At 57.3% G+C, this 17,723-nt stretch overlaps 1 protein-coding gene across 1 annotated transcript in view; it reads right to left on the bottom strand.

Moving 5' to 3' along the window:
* Positions 1 to 12,762: 12,762 nt before the first annotated feature.
* Positions 12,763 to 17,723, bottom strand: part of LOC308641703 (guanylate cyclase D-like) — a gene marked incomplete at its 5' end in the record, with an annotated part of 32,819 nt that continues 27,858 nt past the window's right edge. The window contains 2 exons of the mRNA XM_081280318.1: positions 12,763 to 13,025; positions 17,016 to 17,101. Coding sequence (XP_081136444.1) covers positions 12,917 to 13,025; positions 17,016 to 17,101 — 195 coding nt within the window. The 3' untranslated portion in view covers positions 12,763 to 12,916. The remainder of the gene's footprint in view (positions 13,026 to 17,015; positions 17,102 to 17,723) is intronic.

Here is a 17,723-nt window from a genome sequence, read left to right as displayed (position 1 = left end):
CAGGGTGGAGCTGGGGCCATGGTGGTGGGGGCAGGGTGGGATAGCAGCCCCCCTGCACCCCTAGAAGCTGTGGTTGTGGTTAGATGGTTCACGGGGTTCCACCTTACTCTGTCCGGATGGGGCTCCCCAAGAGTTGGAGATGTGTGGGCATCCACGCGTGCCCACCCACTACAGATGCCTCTTGGGACCAGGGGCTAAAGACCAGGAACTCCTCGGCACCCTTCCTTCACCCCCTCCCTTCTTCAGCTGTCACTTTATGTGTGACTTTTGGCAGATTGCTTGATCTTTTGATCTCAGCATGTTGATCTGCAGAGCAAGGCTAATTCTATCACTGAGGTCGTGCCCTGATGGGAGGGCATGTGGAACGCGCTGAGTGCCTGGTGGGGCCTGGCCTTGTATTTGCTCAGAAAACATCACCCCCTTTCCCTGGTGGGCTTTGGAGAGATGCTGATGTCTGTGCCTACTCTGTGGACCTCCCAGGCCAGATGGGAGCGGCCACAAACACAGAGGATGACTGAGTCCAGAGGCCTTGAAGGCCACATCCAGGAAGCTGAGCTTGAGTCTGCAAGAGGTAGGGGGTGGGATTTGCCAGGCAACCATGCGGAACGTAGTGATCTGTTAAAGGCCACAGAGGCCAACTTTCCACACAATACTCTTAGCTCCTGCTCACATGCAGGTTCTAGGAGAACTTCTGGGGAGTTCTCCTAGACAGCCTGTGAATGCACAGCTCAGACTCTACAGTGTTGATGTTTCTGTGGAAATTCTTGCAGTCTCTCATGTATTGGTCAGTGAAGACAGGAGACATTTCTTTTTCTGGATCCTCATGACTATTATTCTGAGACAGTGCCTCTCAAGCACCAAGTCAGGTTCACTGGGAGTGTTTTGCACAGATCAGGTTGAAACCTCAAGATCTTATGTGTGGCCTTAGAGAAGTTGCTAAACCTCTCCGAGCCTTGCTATCCTTATAGAACTAGAGTGGGAAAGACTATGGCACTCTGGACCCCAACTCAGTTTTCTCTGCTTTTTGCCACTCACTCACTACAGACTAGTCCTTCCTGTCACGTGGCAAATCAGAAGAAAGACAGCCGTAGTCTTCCAATTAGGTGCCTTTATTCTCAATTATTGGCTGGAAACTGAAGTTCACAGAATTTAAGTAACTCACCCAAGTCACACAGTTTTGGAGTCAGGAATTGAACCTGGGTGGGTCTCTTACTTCCTAGGCCACATCTCAATGCAAAAACGTGACTTGTCCTCACTCTGGGCCCCTGCCCAGCACCCATGTGGGCCCGTGGGAGTCAGGGAGTTCCCCATCAGCCCTTATTTGAGTCCTGCCTTCTGGAGCAGAACCCTGGGTTCCCCAGTTCTTCCCCTGCCCACCATCCTTTGTGCCCGCAGGCAGCTGGGCTCAAGCCATATCCCTTGTGAACCCCTCCTGAAGGGACAATGGGAGAAGGCAGCGGATGTGTCTGGGTGTCAGCTGCAAGGATTTTGTGAGCCAAACGCCAACACAGGGTACGTGGGAAACAGACGCCGTGGGGACTGGGGGGGCTGTGACTCAGGAACGGCTGGTGTGTTTCAGTGAAAGCAAGAGGGCTTGCAGAACCGAGCCTGGTGCCAGCCATCCACGAGGCGAGGACCTCACTGGCCCCTTTTACAGAGGAGGGACCACCCCACACAGTGGACAGGGAAGGGCACGGCAGGTGCTCCCATCTGGGTCCTCAGGCTCCACTGGCCTCAGCCCTGGTGCGTGGCCAGAATTTGCGTGGCTGTTCTCCGTGGGACACAGGTCACCCCTCACCGTGCCATTGTGCGCCAGGCAGGGGAGCACGTGCTGGTGAGGCCCAGAGCCCCCCTTGGCCTCCACGCAGGAGACTTCTGGCTCAGAGTCCCATCGGTGAGTAACTGTGGCTGGGGGCTCTGGAGGCTCCCTGAGGCCCCCCAGGACTGGGAGATGTTCAGTGAGAAAATTCGAGACTGGGTGAGCCAGGCAGGGCAGGATTAGAAGCGTCTCCGCGGCCTGACTCTGTGCTGAGCCGTGGACCGTGAAACCACAGCTTTCTTCTGCCCCAGGGCTGCTGGGAGCCTGGGGGCTCGTCTCTCTGAGCCTCACCACTCCCCGCCCCCCTAGTTTTACTCGTCTGCAGGTTCACCCTGGTGGATCCTGTTTTTGAGGGTGCCAGATTCTGCAGCCTGGGCTTGGGTTGGGGTCCATGAGGCCGGAAAGCACCTACTCCAAGCTACCGACAGCCACCGAGCCACGCCCAGGGCCAGGCAGCTGCCAGCACATGAGTCCCTGAAGAGGGCGCCGCTGGGAACAGGGTGCAGGCCAAGGGGAGGTGGGCAGCCTGAGGACAGCCCTGCCCCAGGGAGCTGCCGCCGGAGCCATTCTCCCTGGGGTGTTCCCTCAGCTGTAAAAGGAAGGTGGTCATCCTGCCAAGTTCAGGGGGTGCGGGCATGGTGCCGTGGGAAGGGGGAGGGCACATGGGCTGGGTAAATCTGACGCTTGGTACCATCTTCCTCATGGGAAAGTCCACAGTCCATGGTTGACTGAAGGGAACTGATGGCAAAGGAAGCTCCCCGTAGCGGAAAACCATGACCGGAAGTCCTGGGAGGCCTGGTCTGGGCTGTGGGGGGAGCTATGTCAGGTCCCTGGCCCCTTAGGCTCAGTGCACCCAAGTCAGCTCCACTCCTGTGAAGCTGGGAGGGCTGTGCCCTGGCAGAGGTCCCCTGGTGGGCACGTCCTGCCTCCAGCCGTTCCCACGGCCCCTCTCCCTTGGTGCAGACCAGGGTTTCGGGTTCCTCACTGGGCTGAGCTCCTGTCTTCCTCAGAGTGGTCAAATCCCCAGGGCCTAGCAGAGCGTCCAGAGAGTGGCTCTCATGCCCCTGGGTGATCCTCACAGATAATGGTCACCTTCCAAAGTTTCAGAGAATGCTACTTGCACTCCAACGAGGATGACAGATTCTAGGCTCAGAAAGGGTAAGGATGTCGCCCAAGGTCACACAGTACACCGAAGGTCTGATTCTCTTGCCCCAGACTGGATCCTTCTGCATGCCCCGCATGGGGCACTGCCAGGTTCACATGATAACCTCTTCAGAGGCCAAGTCCAATTCTTCTCAAACTTGAGAAAGTATCAGAATCCCCTAGGGCTTGTTAAAATAGACTGCTGGGCTCCACCCCCGGCTGGTTCTGTAGGTTGGAGGTGGAGCCTGAAATCTGCATCTCTAGCAAACTCCAGTGGTGCCAGGGCAGCGGGTCCACAGCCACCCTTCGAGAGGTGCTGGGCCAGGAGTGCTATCACCACAAAATCCAGGGAACAGGGGGCCCCCGCAGGGAGGCTGGTACAAACCCTGGCTGGGGGCTCACGGTGGGGCAACCTTTGCTAATGAAATGGGGGTAATAGTAGCCCCTCCCCGCTGAGGTGCAGAAATGAGGGAATGAAGTACAAGGTCCCGGTGAGCAGGTTATGAATTTGCTTATCATGAGTGATTTCACCAGCTGGGCCCGGCAACTTTCACGTTCCAGCTCATTCGATCCTTACTGTACCCAGTGAGGCGGATTTTATTATCATTCATATTATTATGAATGTCCAGTCACCTTGCTCCCCTGTGCACTGGGGCAGGGGACCTGGGTTGGAGGCCAGAACTCAATTCCACTCAATTACACTATATTCTCCATTTTGCAGATGACACATGAAGAAACCCAGAGAGGTTCAGTAATTAACTTAAGCTTGCACAGCCAGTGCAGATGGGTCCAGGCAGTGAGGCTCTGGTGCCTACCCACTCATTGTCACTTGATAGAGCATTAATTAGCCATTAGCCAAAAGAGCAGATAATCTAAAATTTCTATGTTGAGCTGTATTCCCCCTCCCACCATAGGTGGGGTGAGGAGGGCCTGAGGAGGGCAGAATGGAGAAAGGGAGAAGCCTAAGTTTTGGAAAGAGATCCACCTGGGATTCTGTTCTTGCTGTGCCACTCTGCTGTGTGCTCTTGGGCTGGTCTTCTCTCTTCTCTGAGCTCATCCCATCTCTGTGCAGTGGGGACAAGGATGTATGACTCTGAAGAGTGAGCTTGTTTGTGACCAGTGCCTGCCCCCCACGGCACTCAGGCGTCAGTTGCACAGCTGCTTGGGTTCCTAGTGGGTTACTGATGGCATCCATAAAGCCTCAGTTATCTGTCTGATTTCCTTTGGGGAGCTCTTAGAGTGGTCTGTGAAGCTTCTCCTGGGCAGTGCAAGGGGGTGGCCATCCCATTCTGCAGGGGGAAGTGGAGGCCCCCCAAAATGGGTGGGAGGGTGAGGGTGGAACCCAGTCTCTCCCAGCTCTCAGCTACAGACTGATGACCTTGTCCTATTCACGGTGCCCTCCTCCTCGGGACCCTGAGGCCTTCATGGGCGCTGCAGTGCTGCCTTCAAGGGGAAGCTGAGGCTTGAGATGTGCAGTAGCTAGCTCAAGGTCACACAGCCAGGAGGAGGCAATGTGGGGTGGACCCTCTGCTGCTGGACACTCTGCTCCCTCCCCATGACACCACTCCATATGCTACTGGGAGCCACACGCGCCCCACAGACAGCACACCTGGAACCCACACTTATCCGCCTCCACATGTACCTGCAAAATAACACAGGATGCGGGACCACAGCTCACGGGAACCACAGGCATGCATGGCCTCACATAAAAATGTCACACAGGCGCATACTGTCACAGACACCAAGTCTTTTAGAGACACCCTCAAAAGTCATATAGTCACACATGCTGAGACACACACCCTGCATGAGTCCAGCTCACAAATACGCACAGGAAGCACCAAAATGTATGTAATGTGCGTGCCGCGGATCTGCAAAGCCTGCAAGAACACCAGGCCACATGCACCACACACGAACCCCGCGCAGCGCACACCCCACAACATAGCAAGGCCTTAAGATGAACAGGCTCCCCAAATCCAGTGCCCACACCCCAAGACAGCAGGGAAAAGCCCTGGTCTGGACACGAGGGTGCATCTGCACGGGCTGGTGCTCGTGCTCCTGGGAACCGGGCTATCAGCTCGGATTGCACGTGACTCGGATTTTCTCAGAAGCAGACCACACAGGAGTCCAGTAGCTTTCACTCCAACTGACATCCTGGGATGTAAAAAGGAAAGAGGGGAAAGGCCATCGTTTGGTCTAAATAAGTCAGAGACTGCTGTGGCCCCTCTGGGAATCCAAGATGAATGCAGATGGGATGCCGGGGGCTGGCCCAGGGCTCTGGATCCCGTCCTCTGAGGGGTGGATGCTGGCCCTGTCCACAAAGCCAGCTGCTCTGCCAGGAACCCTCTCCAGCTCTGGAAGCTTGGAAATGGTTATCTGGCCTCTTCCAGACCATGGGACTTGTCTAGTCACCTTGCTCCCCTGTGCACTGGGGCAGGGGACCTGGGTTGGAGGCCAGAACGCAATTCCCCAAGACAAACTTGCTCTTGCTCTCGTCAGGACCTGCCCGCCTTCTGGGGGTCGGGCTGTGCTGCCTCCTGGGCCCCTGGGAGCTCCTGAGCCCCACTCCTGCAGGTTCTCCCACTGTCACCTACAGGCTCCGGTTCATAACCCCCTTCCAGGCTTCCCTGGTCCCCTCCAGCCACTGCCTGACCCGCCTGTCCCTTCCTAACCTGTGAAGCATCGCCTTCTCCTCACTTCTGCCTTCACTGCTATCCAGACCCCTCATTCCACCAGTCTCGAGGCTGGCCTCCATGGGCAGCACTGCTGTGGGTGGTCAGCCTCCCCTGGCCACGGTCACATTTTCCGCAGCCGCCCCTCCCTCCTTCTCTAATCGCCCTCCTCCCTAGCACCTGTACCACCTGCTCCTGGTGCTCCTCTTGGCCCCAGCATTTCTCCCTCCTCGCCCTCTCCCCAGGACAGCACCCGGGCCAGAGTCCCCCTTTCCTGTTTACGTGTCCACCCGGTCATCCTCCACGGGCAGCCACGTGGACTTTCTCTGAAACACAGTCTTGACCAGGTGACTCCCCTGCCTAAAAGCCTTTGATGGCACCAGGAATCAAAGCACGGGCCACGGTTCCCATTTTCCTGCTCCTATGTGTTACCCACAGGCATCCTCCGTCACCCCCTCTCCGTCTTGCCCTCTCCCAGTCTGCTCGCGTCTCTGCCAAACTCCCTCTCCCCTCAAACCTTCTCCTTCCTCCCCCTCTCCCTCGTTCTTCCCATCCGTGCCCCTCTGCCTGCCCCTCTCCCTCCATCGAGGGCTGCCCGAGGCGGGTGCTGTGGGATCTCTTTTGTGGGGTTCTTTGCCAACAACAAGAAAGTCTAGCCCGCTGCTGGAAGGGGCTCCTCATGCTGGTGGACCATGGGTCCGGGATCCAGAGCAGGAACTGTGGCAGCAGAGGCGAAAAAGCCCCCTCCCCTGGCTGACCCTGGATGACCACAGGTCATGGGCTTCCCTGTTCTTCATTTTCCCATAGTCCCCCTGACCCTGTGGCTCTGACCTTGACCTCTGTCCCCAGAACACTCTGGCATCTGCCCTCTCAACTCCTCCATCTGCGACCCAGACATCTGGCTGTTGGCCCTGGCTTCACCTGGGACCCTCCCCTCACCGGCCTAACTCCTCTGAACCTCACCCCATAACTCACCCATTTCTGTGACTGGGTCCCCCCCCCTGCAGTGGGTGACTGTCTGTGTCACCTCTTCCCATGTGGCCCCAAAGGATGCTAGAGTAGAGCAGTTGGTAGGGGCTTGGAGTCGAGGTCCATTTCTGCCACTGGCTTGCTGAATGACCTTGGGCTGAGTCTTAAGAGCTTCATCTAAAACATGAGGAGAGCAATACTTACCTTGTGTGATCGTAGTGAGGACTCAATTGCAGAGATATTATTCTTGTTATTTCCCTTTTTTTTTAGTGAAATTTAGCGCCTCCATGGGCTGCCCAAGGGGAGCCTTGAAGGTAGCTTGTCCAGGGCCTGGGAGACCTGGATCAGCCCTTTAAAGGGTTCCTGAGCCTTTGATGATACTACAGCTGCTCTTGGGGTAACCACCAGTGAATCAGGAAGCTGAGGCTGCGTGTTGGTGGGACCCAGGGAGTTTGGAGAAAAGAGTGCCTGGGGCATGTGGGTTGGGGTGTAGTTCCATGGTGGAGAGCTCACCTAGCATGTGGGTGGCCCTGGGTTCAATCCCTAGCACCAGGTAGGAAACAAAGAGGATGATGGGAAGAAGACAAGGAAAGGGGAGGGGGCCACGAGGGAGGGAGCTCTGGGCTCCCAACCAAGAGGCTGACTGCAGGGTGAGCAGCCGCTGTCTTCGACAGCTCTCCATTTCTCTCTGGTGCGCTGGTTTAAGGGCTATATCAAAGCCGGGAGTGTGGGCTGAAGGTGGACATGGTTGGGGGGCCCACAGCCAGCTTGCCCCAGGCCCTGTTTATATTAACAACCCTGGGAAAGAGCAAAGTGGATCTCACGATGGTCCTCGAGCCGTGCGCCTGACACATGGTGACAGAGACCTTAACTACGTCTCCTGGCCACTGCTTCCAGGTCTTGAGGGGTGGTCATAGCTCTTAACAGAAATACTTTGTTTGATAAATAGCCTCGGGGTTGGGGTGAGGACAGGGTGAGCCAAGGTGGAGCAGAGAGGGGAAGGGCTGGCGGTCAGGGAATGGCTGGGAGGGCCAGAGGCAGAGCTCCTATGAGGGACCTCCGGCCCCTGCAGTGAGCCCGAGTGGAGCAGCAGAGTGTTGTGAGGCCTATGCTGCAGGGACACCTGCCTGCACCGGTGCCCTTGTGAAGGACCCGGCTGATGAGGCCTGAACCGGAGTCCAGGGCTGGCTGTAACTCAGGGTGGCTGTGGGGTGAGGAGAGGTGTCATGCGAAGGTGGGGTGGAGGATTGGTCATCACCCCATCTGGCCCAGGTGACCAGGCAGAGCATAGGGAGATCCGGGGCTCACTGGGAAGGTACCCACAGATCAGAGATGCTGCTGGGCCTGGAGCTCGGAAGGAAGGTCCCAGGCATCGTTGAAGAGGACAGCTCTCTGGTCTGTAGATGGGGACGGTCTCACCTGCCTCCCAGGAGAGGGTGTGGTAGGCCAGGGGGAGCCAGTGCCCAGGACAGCACACTGAACATCACCTAAAAACGTGAATAGCTGGCAGTTGGACAAACCCTTGGACACATGTTGACCTGGGCCACACCTTTTGGGTGGGAACAGGACACACATGTGCTGTCCTCTCACTGTCCTTCAGTCATCAGGGAGATTCCCCAAGCAAGACGCCTCCGTGGAGTGGCCCCCATCCCTCGGTGGACCCAGTTCTCCCTCCCCGGCGCTGGAATAGCCCAGCCCTGGCATCTCCAGGCTGAGAACCAGACGGCCCCGCTCCAGTTCTCTCTGGCACAACTTGCCTGCCCTCTAGTGGATCTCGGAAGAGTCTCAGACTCAAGGAAACCCTTTGGAGAGAGACTATGCCACTCAGTCCAACCCTGTCCCCCTCTGAGGTGAAGACTGGAGCCCTGAGCAGGAGAGACTCCTGAAGGAGGTCAGGAAGATGGGTGGGGCGGGCCCTTGAGAGGGTGAGGGACCTCGGCCTTGAGAAGGAGCAGGGGCTTGGGCGCCTAGCCCCAAGGGAACCCAGCGACACATGCAGTCACTGCACCCTCCCCTTGGAGGCCTTGCTCCTCACCCTCAGCGGGGAGGCAGGCACCATCCCCCAGGGCTTCGAGGGTGGCTCCCAGTGACGGCACAGGACGGGTGCTTGGCCTGTGGCCCTGCCCTGCCCTGACCATTCACCTCCTCCTCTAGAATGTTGGCTTTCCATCCCCTTTTGAGCAAATCCAGACTTTCATTCATATGGATTCCTTAAATTGAGACTCACCTGCCACCATCTCCTCAGCTCCATTGTATTTCTTCTTCTCTGTGACTTTTCTGGCCAGACTCTGGGGTCAGAGAAAGAGGACCCAGCCTTGCCTGTAGGAAGGTCCTACAGCAAAGTCCAACCCAGGACCATACCAGAGTGTGGTCAGTACCAGAAAGAGTGGCTGAGGCTCCAGGGCCAGAGGAGGTGCCCCTCTGACAGCACATGTGGGTGGGAGGGAGGGCATCAGGGAAGACTTCCTGGAGGAAGAGTCAGAGGAGAGGAAACATGGGGCAGGATGGCCAGAAAGTAGGAAGCATGGGTCTGGGAAAGAGCAGGGGCTGAGGGTGAGGTGGCCGTTGAGGAATGAGGGGTAGGGGAGAAGCAGCAAGAAGGGCCATGGGCTGTCACGCTGTCAGCACCTGGCATGCAAGGTCCCAACTAAGCATTAGACCAAGAAGGTCAGAGGCAGGGTTCATCAGAGAAGAAAAACCAGGCAGATGGCCTTGGGGGCTGTCACTGCGGGACGGAGATTGTTACCAGAAGCCTTTGGATGAATTGATCCGTTTATTCTTCCATTCAATTTCTCCTCCTCCGCCTGCCTCCTCCTGCACAATGGGCCAAAGGAACGGACTGGATGAGTTTTCTGCTGTCAAGTGCGGGTCAGGCCTGGTGACAGCTCAATCATTCAGGGGAGAGTTGGAAAGGGCCTCAGAAGGAGGTGTTTCCTTAGGTGGACTTTGGAGGGCGTGACACTTGCTGGCTGTTGAAGGGGGACACAGTGCTCTAGGTGGAGAACAGCAAGACGAGGATCTGGGGAAGAGTAAGGAGCCAGCCATGGCCAGAGAGTTGGGGGCAGGGGGCAGTCAGGGGGCCAGCATCGAAGGCCTTGAATATGGCTAATGTGTTGGGGCTTTTCCAAGGAGTCCATCCCAAACTGGGCCCACACAAAGAACCAGGAACCAAGTGATTCTGGGTTGCCTAGCCCTGTGAGGACCCTCTGGAAGCCTGTGGCCCCATCTTTCATAGTGAGGCCCCTTTCCTAGAGATACCAATAGTGTCCCATTGTTAGGAACCCACCCCAAGAGACAGAAAGGTGGCTCTAGGCTGATGGGACACCTCCTGGCACCAGTTGCCCCAGCTCATCCTGAAAGCCATGACTTGGGGCCCATTTCCAGGTCCCACCTGGGCATGTGCTCAGGAGCCCATGCAAATGCCAGGCTGTCTCCTCTCCAGGGGTGGCAGCCCAGCTCCAAGGGCCTCCTCAGCCTCACCCGGCAGGTGTTATCCTCACCCCATTCTGCAGAGGAGCAAGCTGTGTGCCCCTGACTACCTCTGCTGGAGCCTTTCAGGGACCAAGGCTACTTCTCTGCTTCTGAAGCTCTGAGTTCTTCCTGAGACAGACAGGTTGGCGGGGACAAGGCGCTTCATTCCCCCCCCCCCCCCGCCCCCGCCGTGGTTCCTCATCTGTAAGCAGGTGGGTGTGGTCGGAATACAGAGCATGGAAGCCCCTGCCCACTGCAGGCAGCAGGTACACAGGGAACGAGCGAGGCTCAGAAGCAGCCAGCAGGGGCATGCTGCAGGACCTGGTGGGCATTGTGCCTCCCTCACCCCGGGCTGATGGCAGAGGTCGGGCAGAAGATCCCTGAGTGGGGAGTCAGCACACAGCGTGTGGGCTTTGGAGCTGGGGTTCCCTCCCAGAGCTCCCAGGGGATCTGAGCAGGTGCCTCTGAGAACAGAACTGCCTCAGCCCATCTGCAGCTCTGAGTGGGCAATGCAGAGGGTGGTCAGAGGCTCAGCAGCTGTCCTCCACACTACCCATCCGGAGGGCCCAAGAGCTGGACCCAGGCACACCCTGGCAGACTCTCCATGCATAAAAGATGCATACATGGACACATACATACGGACACATGTCACCTGCAGACACAGATTCATGATGTACCACTGCCACCAGAACTTTGGTGCCCAAACGGACAGGCTTAGACAGCACACCCAGCTAACGCCGCTTACATGGAGGAGGCCCACGTGATACAGGTGCACAGACACACGGGACATATGAGTGCAATATGTACAGACAGCACCCACAGACGTCCAGACAAGCATGTGCAAGCAGATAAAGTGACAACCCACACATGCCCACAGGTGCAGACATAGGCTTGCAATCACCCACCGTCTACTAAAGGTCCTTTGAGCTCTGATGGCCACAGGATCTGAGCAGGTGCCTCTGAGAACAGAACTGCCTCAGCCCATCTGCAATCTGAGTGGGCAACGCAGAGGGTGGTCAGAGGCTCAGCAGCTACTGAGAACCATCCACACCACCCCCTACACAAGCCAGGTCTGTCCCTCATTGCTCAGTGTGCTCTCAGCTCTCTGCCTCCTTTGATCTCACAGCAGCTGGAAGGGGAGGCAGGGCAGGGGTCTGCAGTGAGGAATGAGGTCTAGAGATGCCAGCTGATGGCCCAGGCCACATAGCTCACAGAGGGGAAGCTGAAGTCTGGTTTGAGGTTGGGTCTCTTGTGTCTGCCCACCAGGCTGCTCCTCCACTTACCCAGGCACAGGCTCATGGATAAGCGAACACACAGCCAGGCGCCCTGTGGGGCCTCGCTGTCACCCAGTCTAAACACTCATGTCCCAGATGAAGAAACAGGCCTGAGAGAAACTCTGCAGGCCTTGGGTGGCCACAGTGAGAACCCGCGGAGGAGCCAGGGTCACACGTTTGTTCACACACACAACCCCCAAGGCTGTGACACACACACAGACGGGATTTCACAGGAGCTGTGGGCACGGGCTACGGACACACGTGCATAGGTTCTCCTGTCTCAACAGCCCTCGCAGGGCCAGACATGGTCCTGTGTTAAGTCCTCACAGTGACAAGGGAGGTAAGAGTGACTGACCCCATTTTGCATTTGAGGAAACTGAGGTGTGAAAAGATAAGGCCCAAAGTTGTGCAGGAAGGGACAGGCAGTGGCATGTTCCAAAGGCAAGTCCACACGTCATACACATCCCCATGCGTCCTCTCTCTCTCTCTCTCTCTCTCTCTCTCTCTCTCTCTCTCTCTCACACACACACACACACACACACACACACACACACACAGCTTCCTGGACTCTAGACACAGCAGCCCCCAGATGGAACATTTTCCCGGCAACCCAAAGTTCAAAGTTTTAGTGTCAGCACCTCCTTCCCAAGGGGTCTTCTGAAGACTTACGAGTTTGTTTAGGGCTTACCCTGCCTCCCAGGCCCCTGGCCCCTGCCCCTCGGTGGGGAAATGAATCCCACGTGCACCTAATCTGCCTGCTCTGAGATGGCCACGGGATCTGGCGAGGGCTCTTTGACGTGGAAGCCGGTGTACTGCACGGATTGTGGGTGTTTGGTGGTTGCTGTTTTTGTAAGACAGAAAACTCATTTTCCTGAGAGCCAAGGAATTCTCAGCCTCCATCTCCCATCCTGAGATTCTGGGGGCCCAAAGCCTGGACTCCCAGCACGTACTCACAGATGCCCAAGGTCAAGGCTGGCTCCGGAGAGACAGGGAAGGTGCCAGTGCACCTTGAGCAGGTCCTGTGGGCCACACTCTATGTTAGCAACTTTAATATCCTCTCCCAGAGAGGACCACACCAGGGCTCCAAGAAGTGACGCGTGGCCGGAGTGTGTGGCCCAACTGATCCCGAGTCCTTATCCGCCTGGCTCCTTCCTCACCCCAGTCCTGACCCAGTTCCTGGCAGCTTTGCCGCCTGGAGTGAGTGACCTCCTCCCTCTGGGCCTCCGGTCCTTCCACGGGTCAGGGAGGACAGTGTTCCTCCATGTAGGAATAATGAGCTCCTGTGATAACAAGCTCTGTGTCAAAATGATTTGTCCAGCACCAAACACTGTGTGACCAGAAGGGAATAATTCTATTTTTATTGTTTTCATGTCAAGAGGCAAATTTGCCCCTAGGATTCATACAGGAACGCATCACTTAATATCGCTCCTGGGCACTTGTTAATGAGCACCTGGTTGGCCACCAGAGAGCCCAGCAAGCCAGTCCTCTCAGGAAGTGGGACAGTGGGGGTGAGGTGGGGGGTAAGCACCAGAGGCTTGGCTGGTGGGGCCTGGCCTGGCCTGTTCCTCTGCTCAGGGCTGGGCTGGGGCCTCCTCTGAGCTCGAGGGCTCCGCTGCACCCTGGCGGGCTCTGGCAAAGGCTGCCTTGATTTCTTGGTTGATGAGGTCCCGCCAGGGGTCTCTGAGGAAAAAGGAGAAACAAGAATCATAAACGATCACCAAGAACAACAGTCACGGGCAGTGGAGCCCCGCTGAGAGCTGAAGGGCCACTCCTTTCGGGTCCCCATCTCCTGACCCCACAGAAGCCCTGCCGTGGGCATGCCCCGACCCCCACCCTTGAACTGTAGGGACCCAATGTTCAGACAGGTGATGTGACTTCTCCAAGGCCACACAGAGGCTCCCTCGTCTGCATGTGTGTCTTCCAGTCCAGTGGCCTCCAGGAGATGAGGAGCTAGCCCCAGCTCTGTCCCCTTCTCTGGACCTGACCTGGGAGGCCTGAGGCCCTGGGGCAGGGGCTCTGTGACTCTCGGGTGATATGAAATTCTCAGTAGTTCCTGGTCTCCCACCAGAACCTACTTTTGCTTTCTCACTTGCTGTCCTTGGGTACATGGGGCAGGCGGACCCAGGTTACTGTCTTGACACAGTGAAGGAAGCGAGGCTCTGTGTGACAGCTAGACATCACAGCAGCATGACAAGGGACACTTTTTTTTCCCCTAGTGCTGGAGATAGAACCCAAGGCCTCATGCATGGAGAGAAGGAGCCGCTTTGTGGAGTGTCCTCCTGTTGTGTGACAGAGGCACTCCTCTGGGCTCTGCTGCTTGGGTTGCTGGCTACCTCCAGATATGGTTGAGAAGTTTTTATGCCTTTGCCCTGATCTCTGCCAGGCTTTCCAACACCCCCTGAGAGAGGCTAAATAACTTCTGCAGATAGGGGAAATATGTAAGGTGAAGATAAAAGCATCTGGGAAATTTGGCTTTAAAAAAAAGTCAGATGTAACATTGAATTCAACTAAAATGTGGTAACAACCTTGTAAATCCAGCTCCAAGTCGAGTTCCCGTCCAGCTGGCACCCAGGGCCCTCCAGCAGAGATCTGTGTGTGTCTGTCTGTTATCTCATCCCCAGACAAGCAGAAGGGCTTGTGGTGCTGTTTCCAAGTATGTGCACACCTAGTGCCTACGATGGATTCTGTGTGTGTGTGTGTGTGTGTGCGCGCGCGCTCATGTGCATGTGCGTGCACAAGGACCCTGTGAGCTTTGTGCAGGACCAGAGTGCAGATTCTCCTGAAAGGTTCCTAAGCTGGAGAGATGCTCACTGCAACTAATCTCTCCTCTCCCCCCTCCTTTCCTGAGCCAAGACGATGAAAATGTTTCTGGCACTTTCTAAAGTTTCTGTCTAGGAGTGGAAAAATCATCAACTGGGAGAGCTCGGGTGTGGGAGATGACAAATGGCTACCAGACCTGCAGGTTCCCAGGGTGGCTGGGCTTCCCATAGTGCCGGCAGGGACAGAGCTAGGCTGGAACAGGGCCAGAGGGTAGCTGGTCAGAAGCCCACACTCCCTCAGCGGTGGGCACTAATGGGCGGTGGTACAGGCGCCTTGGCCATCCAGGGTCTCATGAGACTTGCAGGGCAGGTAAAAGCCCCATAAACACGTCATCAAGAAATACCAGGTAGTTATGGGTACTATGGAGACCACCACACTGGGTAATGGGCTGGAAGGTGACAGCAGGTGGCCAGTGGACAGAGGTGGCCATGGGGCAGGTGCTAGCTGGGCTGGTGAAGTCTGGGAGGCTTTGTGGGAGTTGGGCTTGAGCCCCCAAACAAGAGGATGGCCCTGGAGGGAACTTCCATGTTCATCATGCCTGTGCTTTTAACTTTGGTGGAGATGGGTGGAGGGACCCAGTGGGCGAGAGGAAGCTGACTGGGAGCCCTGCAGGGCGCCAGGGTGGATGGGGAAGCCAGCCAGAGGTGGGGGCAAGATGGAGGCCAGGCGGCGGGCTGCATGTGCCTACACGTGGGTGGGGGTCCACGGGAGCTGAGTCCCTGGCCTAGGCGGGAGCCCTCCTGCCTGGAGGTCCCAGAGGCTGCAGACTTGCTTCTGACAGATTAGATGGAGGTGCGTGTTGGGACCTGGAGGAGCCTGGGACAGTATGCCACTTTCCGACTGAGGAGGGTGAGGCCGTGGGTGAGAAGGGGATTCTGGAGGAGGGCTGGGTTTCCAGGGCGGTTGGACCTTTGGGGTCTGAGGTTCCTTGAGAGCCGCAGAAGGAAGGCCTGGGGTGGGGAGATCACCAGCCCGGGGAGCCGAGGCAGGCTGAGGAGAGCAAGGGCTCCACGGAGCCCAGCACTCAGGCTGGGAGAGGAGAGGGAAGGAGCTGGCAGGGAGCAGAGAGAGACCAGTGGGGGGGAGAAGGGAGTGGAGGCTGGGCTTCTAGGAAGAGGGAGGCCGCGGAGACGAGGTGGGACTGTCAGTGACGAACTGCAACTGCCCACGGTTCTAAGTGACATGGATGGAGGTCACGGGTGACCTTCTTGAGAACCTTGTGGGCGGGACAGGTGGAAGTCAGACTGCGGGGGCACCAGGGAAAGGGTGGGAGGAAGTAGGCCGTCAGCAGACCCGGCCCTCCGAGAAGCCAGAGGCAGGAGCAGTGGGTGGGCCTACGGGGAAGTGGGCCAGAGGGCCTGCTCCTGGGGCACAGAGGGGGAGACCTCAGGGTACAGGAAGAGCAGGGAGGGGGCCCTGGCCCCTGCCACAGGGGTCGGGTGGGCTGGGGCTGCTGTGGTAATGCAGCCAGCCTAGCGGAATCTCCTCGGGGCCCTGGGAGCCAGGATGGGGGAGAGGGACCTGCCAGAGGCCATACAGAACCCAGGCTGGGGCCCTCTCTGGCCCTAAACCTGAGTCTTCCTCACACCAAGCTGGCGCCAGCAGCCATCCACACCCAGACTGTGCACCAAGGAAGGGCCCTGGGCTGCACAGCCTCTCCATGAGTGGGGGCTGCTTCTGCACCCAGGAGGCTGGTGTGCCCAAGTGAAAAGGTGCCCTGTGTTCCGTACCCCGAGGCGTCTCCCTTTGCCAGTGCCACCTGTCAGTGCTCCCTTCCCCACTGGGAGCCTCTCAGGACCCTGCTATGTGTCGTGACAGGTGGCTGAGTACTTAGGTGACTGCCCTCAGGCAGGGCTATGTCCCAGGCTCCCTGGGTCCTGAGGCCTTGGCTCCCTGACAACAGGAACGGAGAGAAATGGCTGCTTGGCCAGCTGCCTACAGTGGCCCCTGTCCACACCAGTCCTGTCTGCTTGGAAGCATGGCCTGGCCTGCGTCAGCCCGAGTCCGTCCCAGGGAGCCTGCCTGTGCCCCACACATTTCATTTCGTTGAGAGATGGTAAGGGGTGGCCTTGGTCAGGGGTCCGTCCTTCAAGAGCTGGGAGATTTGGAATGAAGGGGAAATTCTGGGCAGGAAGAGGAAAAGCCTGGTTCTGGCCCAAGTTCTGCTGTCATGCTGAGGGGCCCCAGGACCTTCCCAGTCACGGGTGACAGCTGTGTCCCTTGCCCTCTGCCCTCTGTGGACTGCTCCTGACTGGGAGGAAGTGAGAGGAATCAGCACCTCAGAGCAAAACAGCCCTGCTCCCAGGTGGACCCTGGGACGGACAGGGGTCCTAAAAGATGGGACAGAGGGAAGAGCCAAGCCACAGCAGGCTCGCGCTCTCAGAGAATCTGCTTCACGTGGCCCCTAAAAGGCAGGTGCCCTTTGGATCCCCAAACTCCATGTCTGGAAACTGTGAACAGTGGCAAAGGTGTAATATTTACCAGATTGTCACCCAGAAAGGAGCCACACGCTCAGCAATAAGGGAAGGGCCAAGCCAACTGCCCCGAGCTGTGGTCCTGACGTGTCAACACCACATGTCTGAAGTGCTCTGCACCATACAGGGGCTGCTCAGGCTAGAGTTGGGAGCTCAGGGCGGGATGAGGAGCTCCCCAGGCGGCCGGACCCCCACCCGCCAGGACCCCCACTAGGCGCCACGCTAGTGCTGATGCGGAAAGACGTGCTTGAACGTAGTTGAAGAATTCTATATTTTCCAAGTTTTCTGCACGAGGCACGTCTTAATTTTATAATCAGAAAAACAACAAACATCAACCTTAGAAGAGCCAGGCCCTTTGGGAAACCCTCTTACTCACCCGGGTTTGATGGGCAGCGGTGTGGGGAGGGGTCTGGGGAATCCTGCCTTCCCCACCAGCCAGTAGGTCTCCTGTATGCCCTTCCCCTGGAAGAGAGAGGAAGGGTTCTGAAAGGCCTCCTGCACCCCCAAACCTTCTCAAATGAGTGAGGGCACAGCTGGGCAATTCCTCCAGCCTGTCGAGAGCAGCTAGAGCCTGGAGGCCCCTCCTGGGTCCAGATCCACTTGCTCTGTCGCTTGCTGGCTGTGTGATGTTGGCCAATTTACTTGGCCTCTCTATGCCTAGTCTCCTCTGTATCTCACACAGCTTTTGTGAAGATTTTTTAAAAAGTTCATATGTATCGGTGAAACAATAAAGAAGGGACTTGAACTTGGTGGCCAGCAGGTCTGGAATGCTGGGACCTGAGGCTCCTGTGATCTGTGATTCTCTCCAGCCCCCACCACCAAAGCCTCTGATGGCCTTCCTGGGAGAGGAGTGGCAGCCCTGGAGGTGAGGAGGGAGGGAGTCTGAGGGATGCTCAGGTCAGGGTTGGCTGGTCTGGAGGTTCTAAACCCACCCTGGCCGAGGTGTCACGGGGTGGGTATTGCACTATGGAGTCCCACGCCAGCTTCAAGAACCCAAGGTCAGCATGCTATCCTCCCCGCCTCTCTCTGCATCCTTTCCTACCATCACAGTCCTGTTTCTCAGGACACCCAGTGCCCACTCCCT

The sequence above is a fragment of the Spermophilus citellus genome, assembly GCF_964194105.1.
Source record: "Spermophilus citellus genome assembly, chromosome: 2".
Taxonomy (NCBI): domain Eukaryota; kingdom Metazoa; phylum Chordata; class Mammalia; order Rodentia; family Sciuridae; genus Spermophilus; species Spermophilus citellus.
Note: the sequence above shows the minus strand (reverse complement) of the source record. Positions and strands in the feature narration are given on the sequence as shown.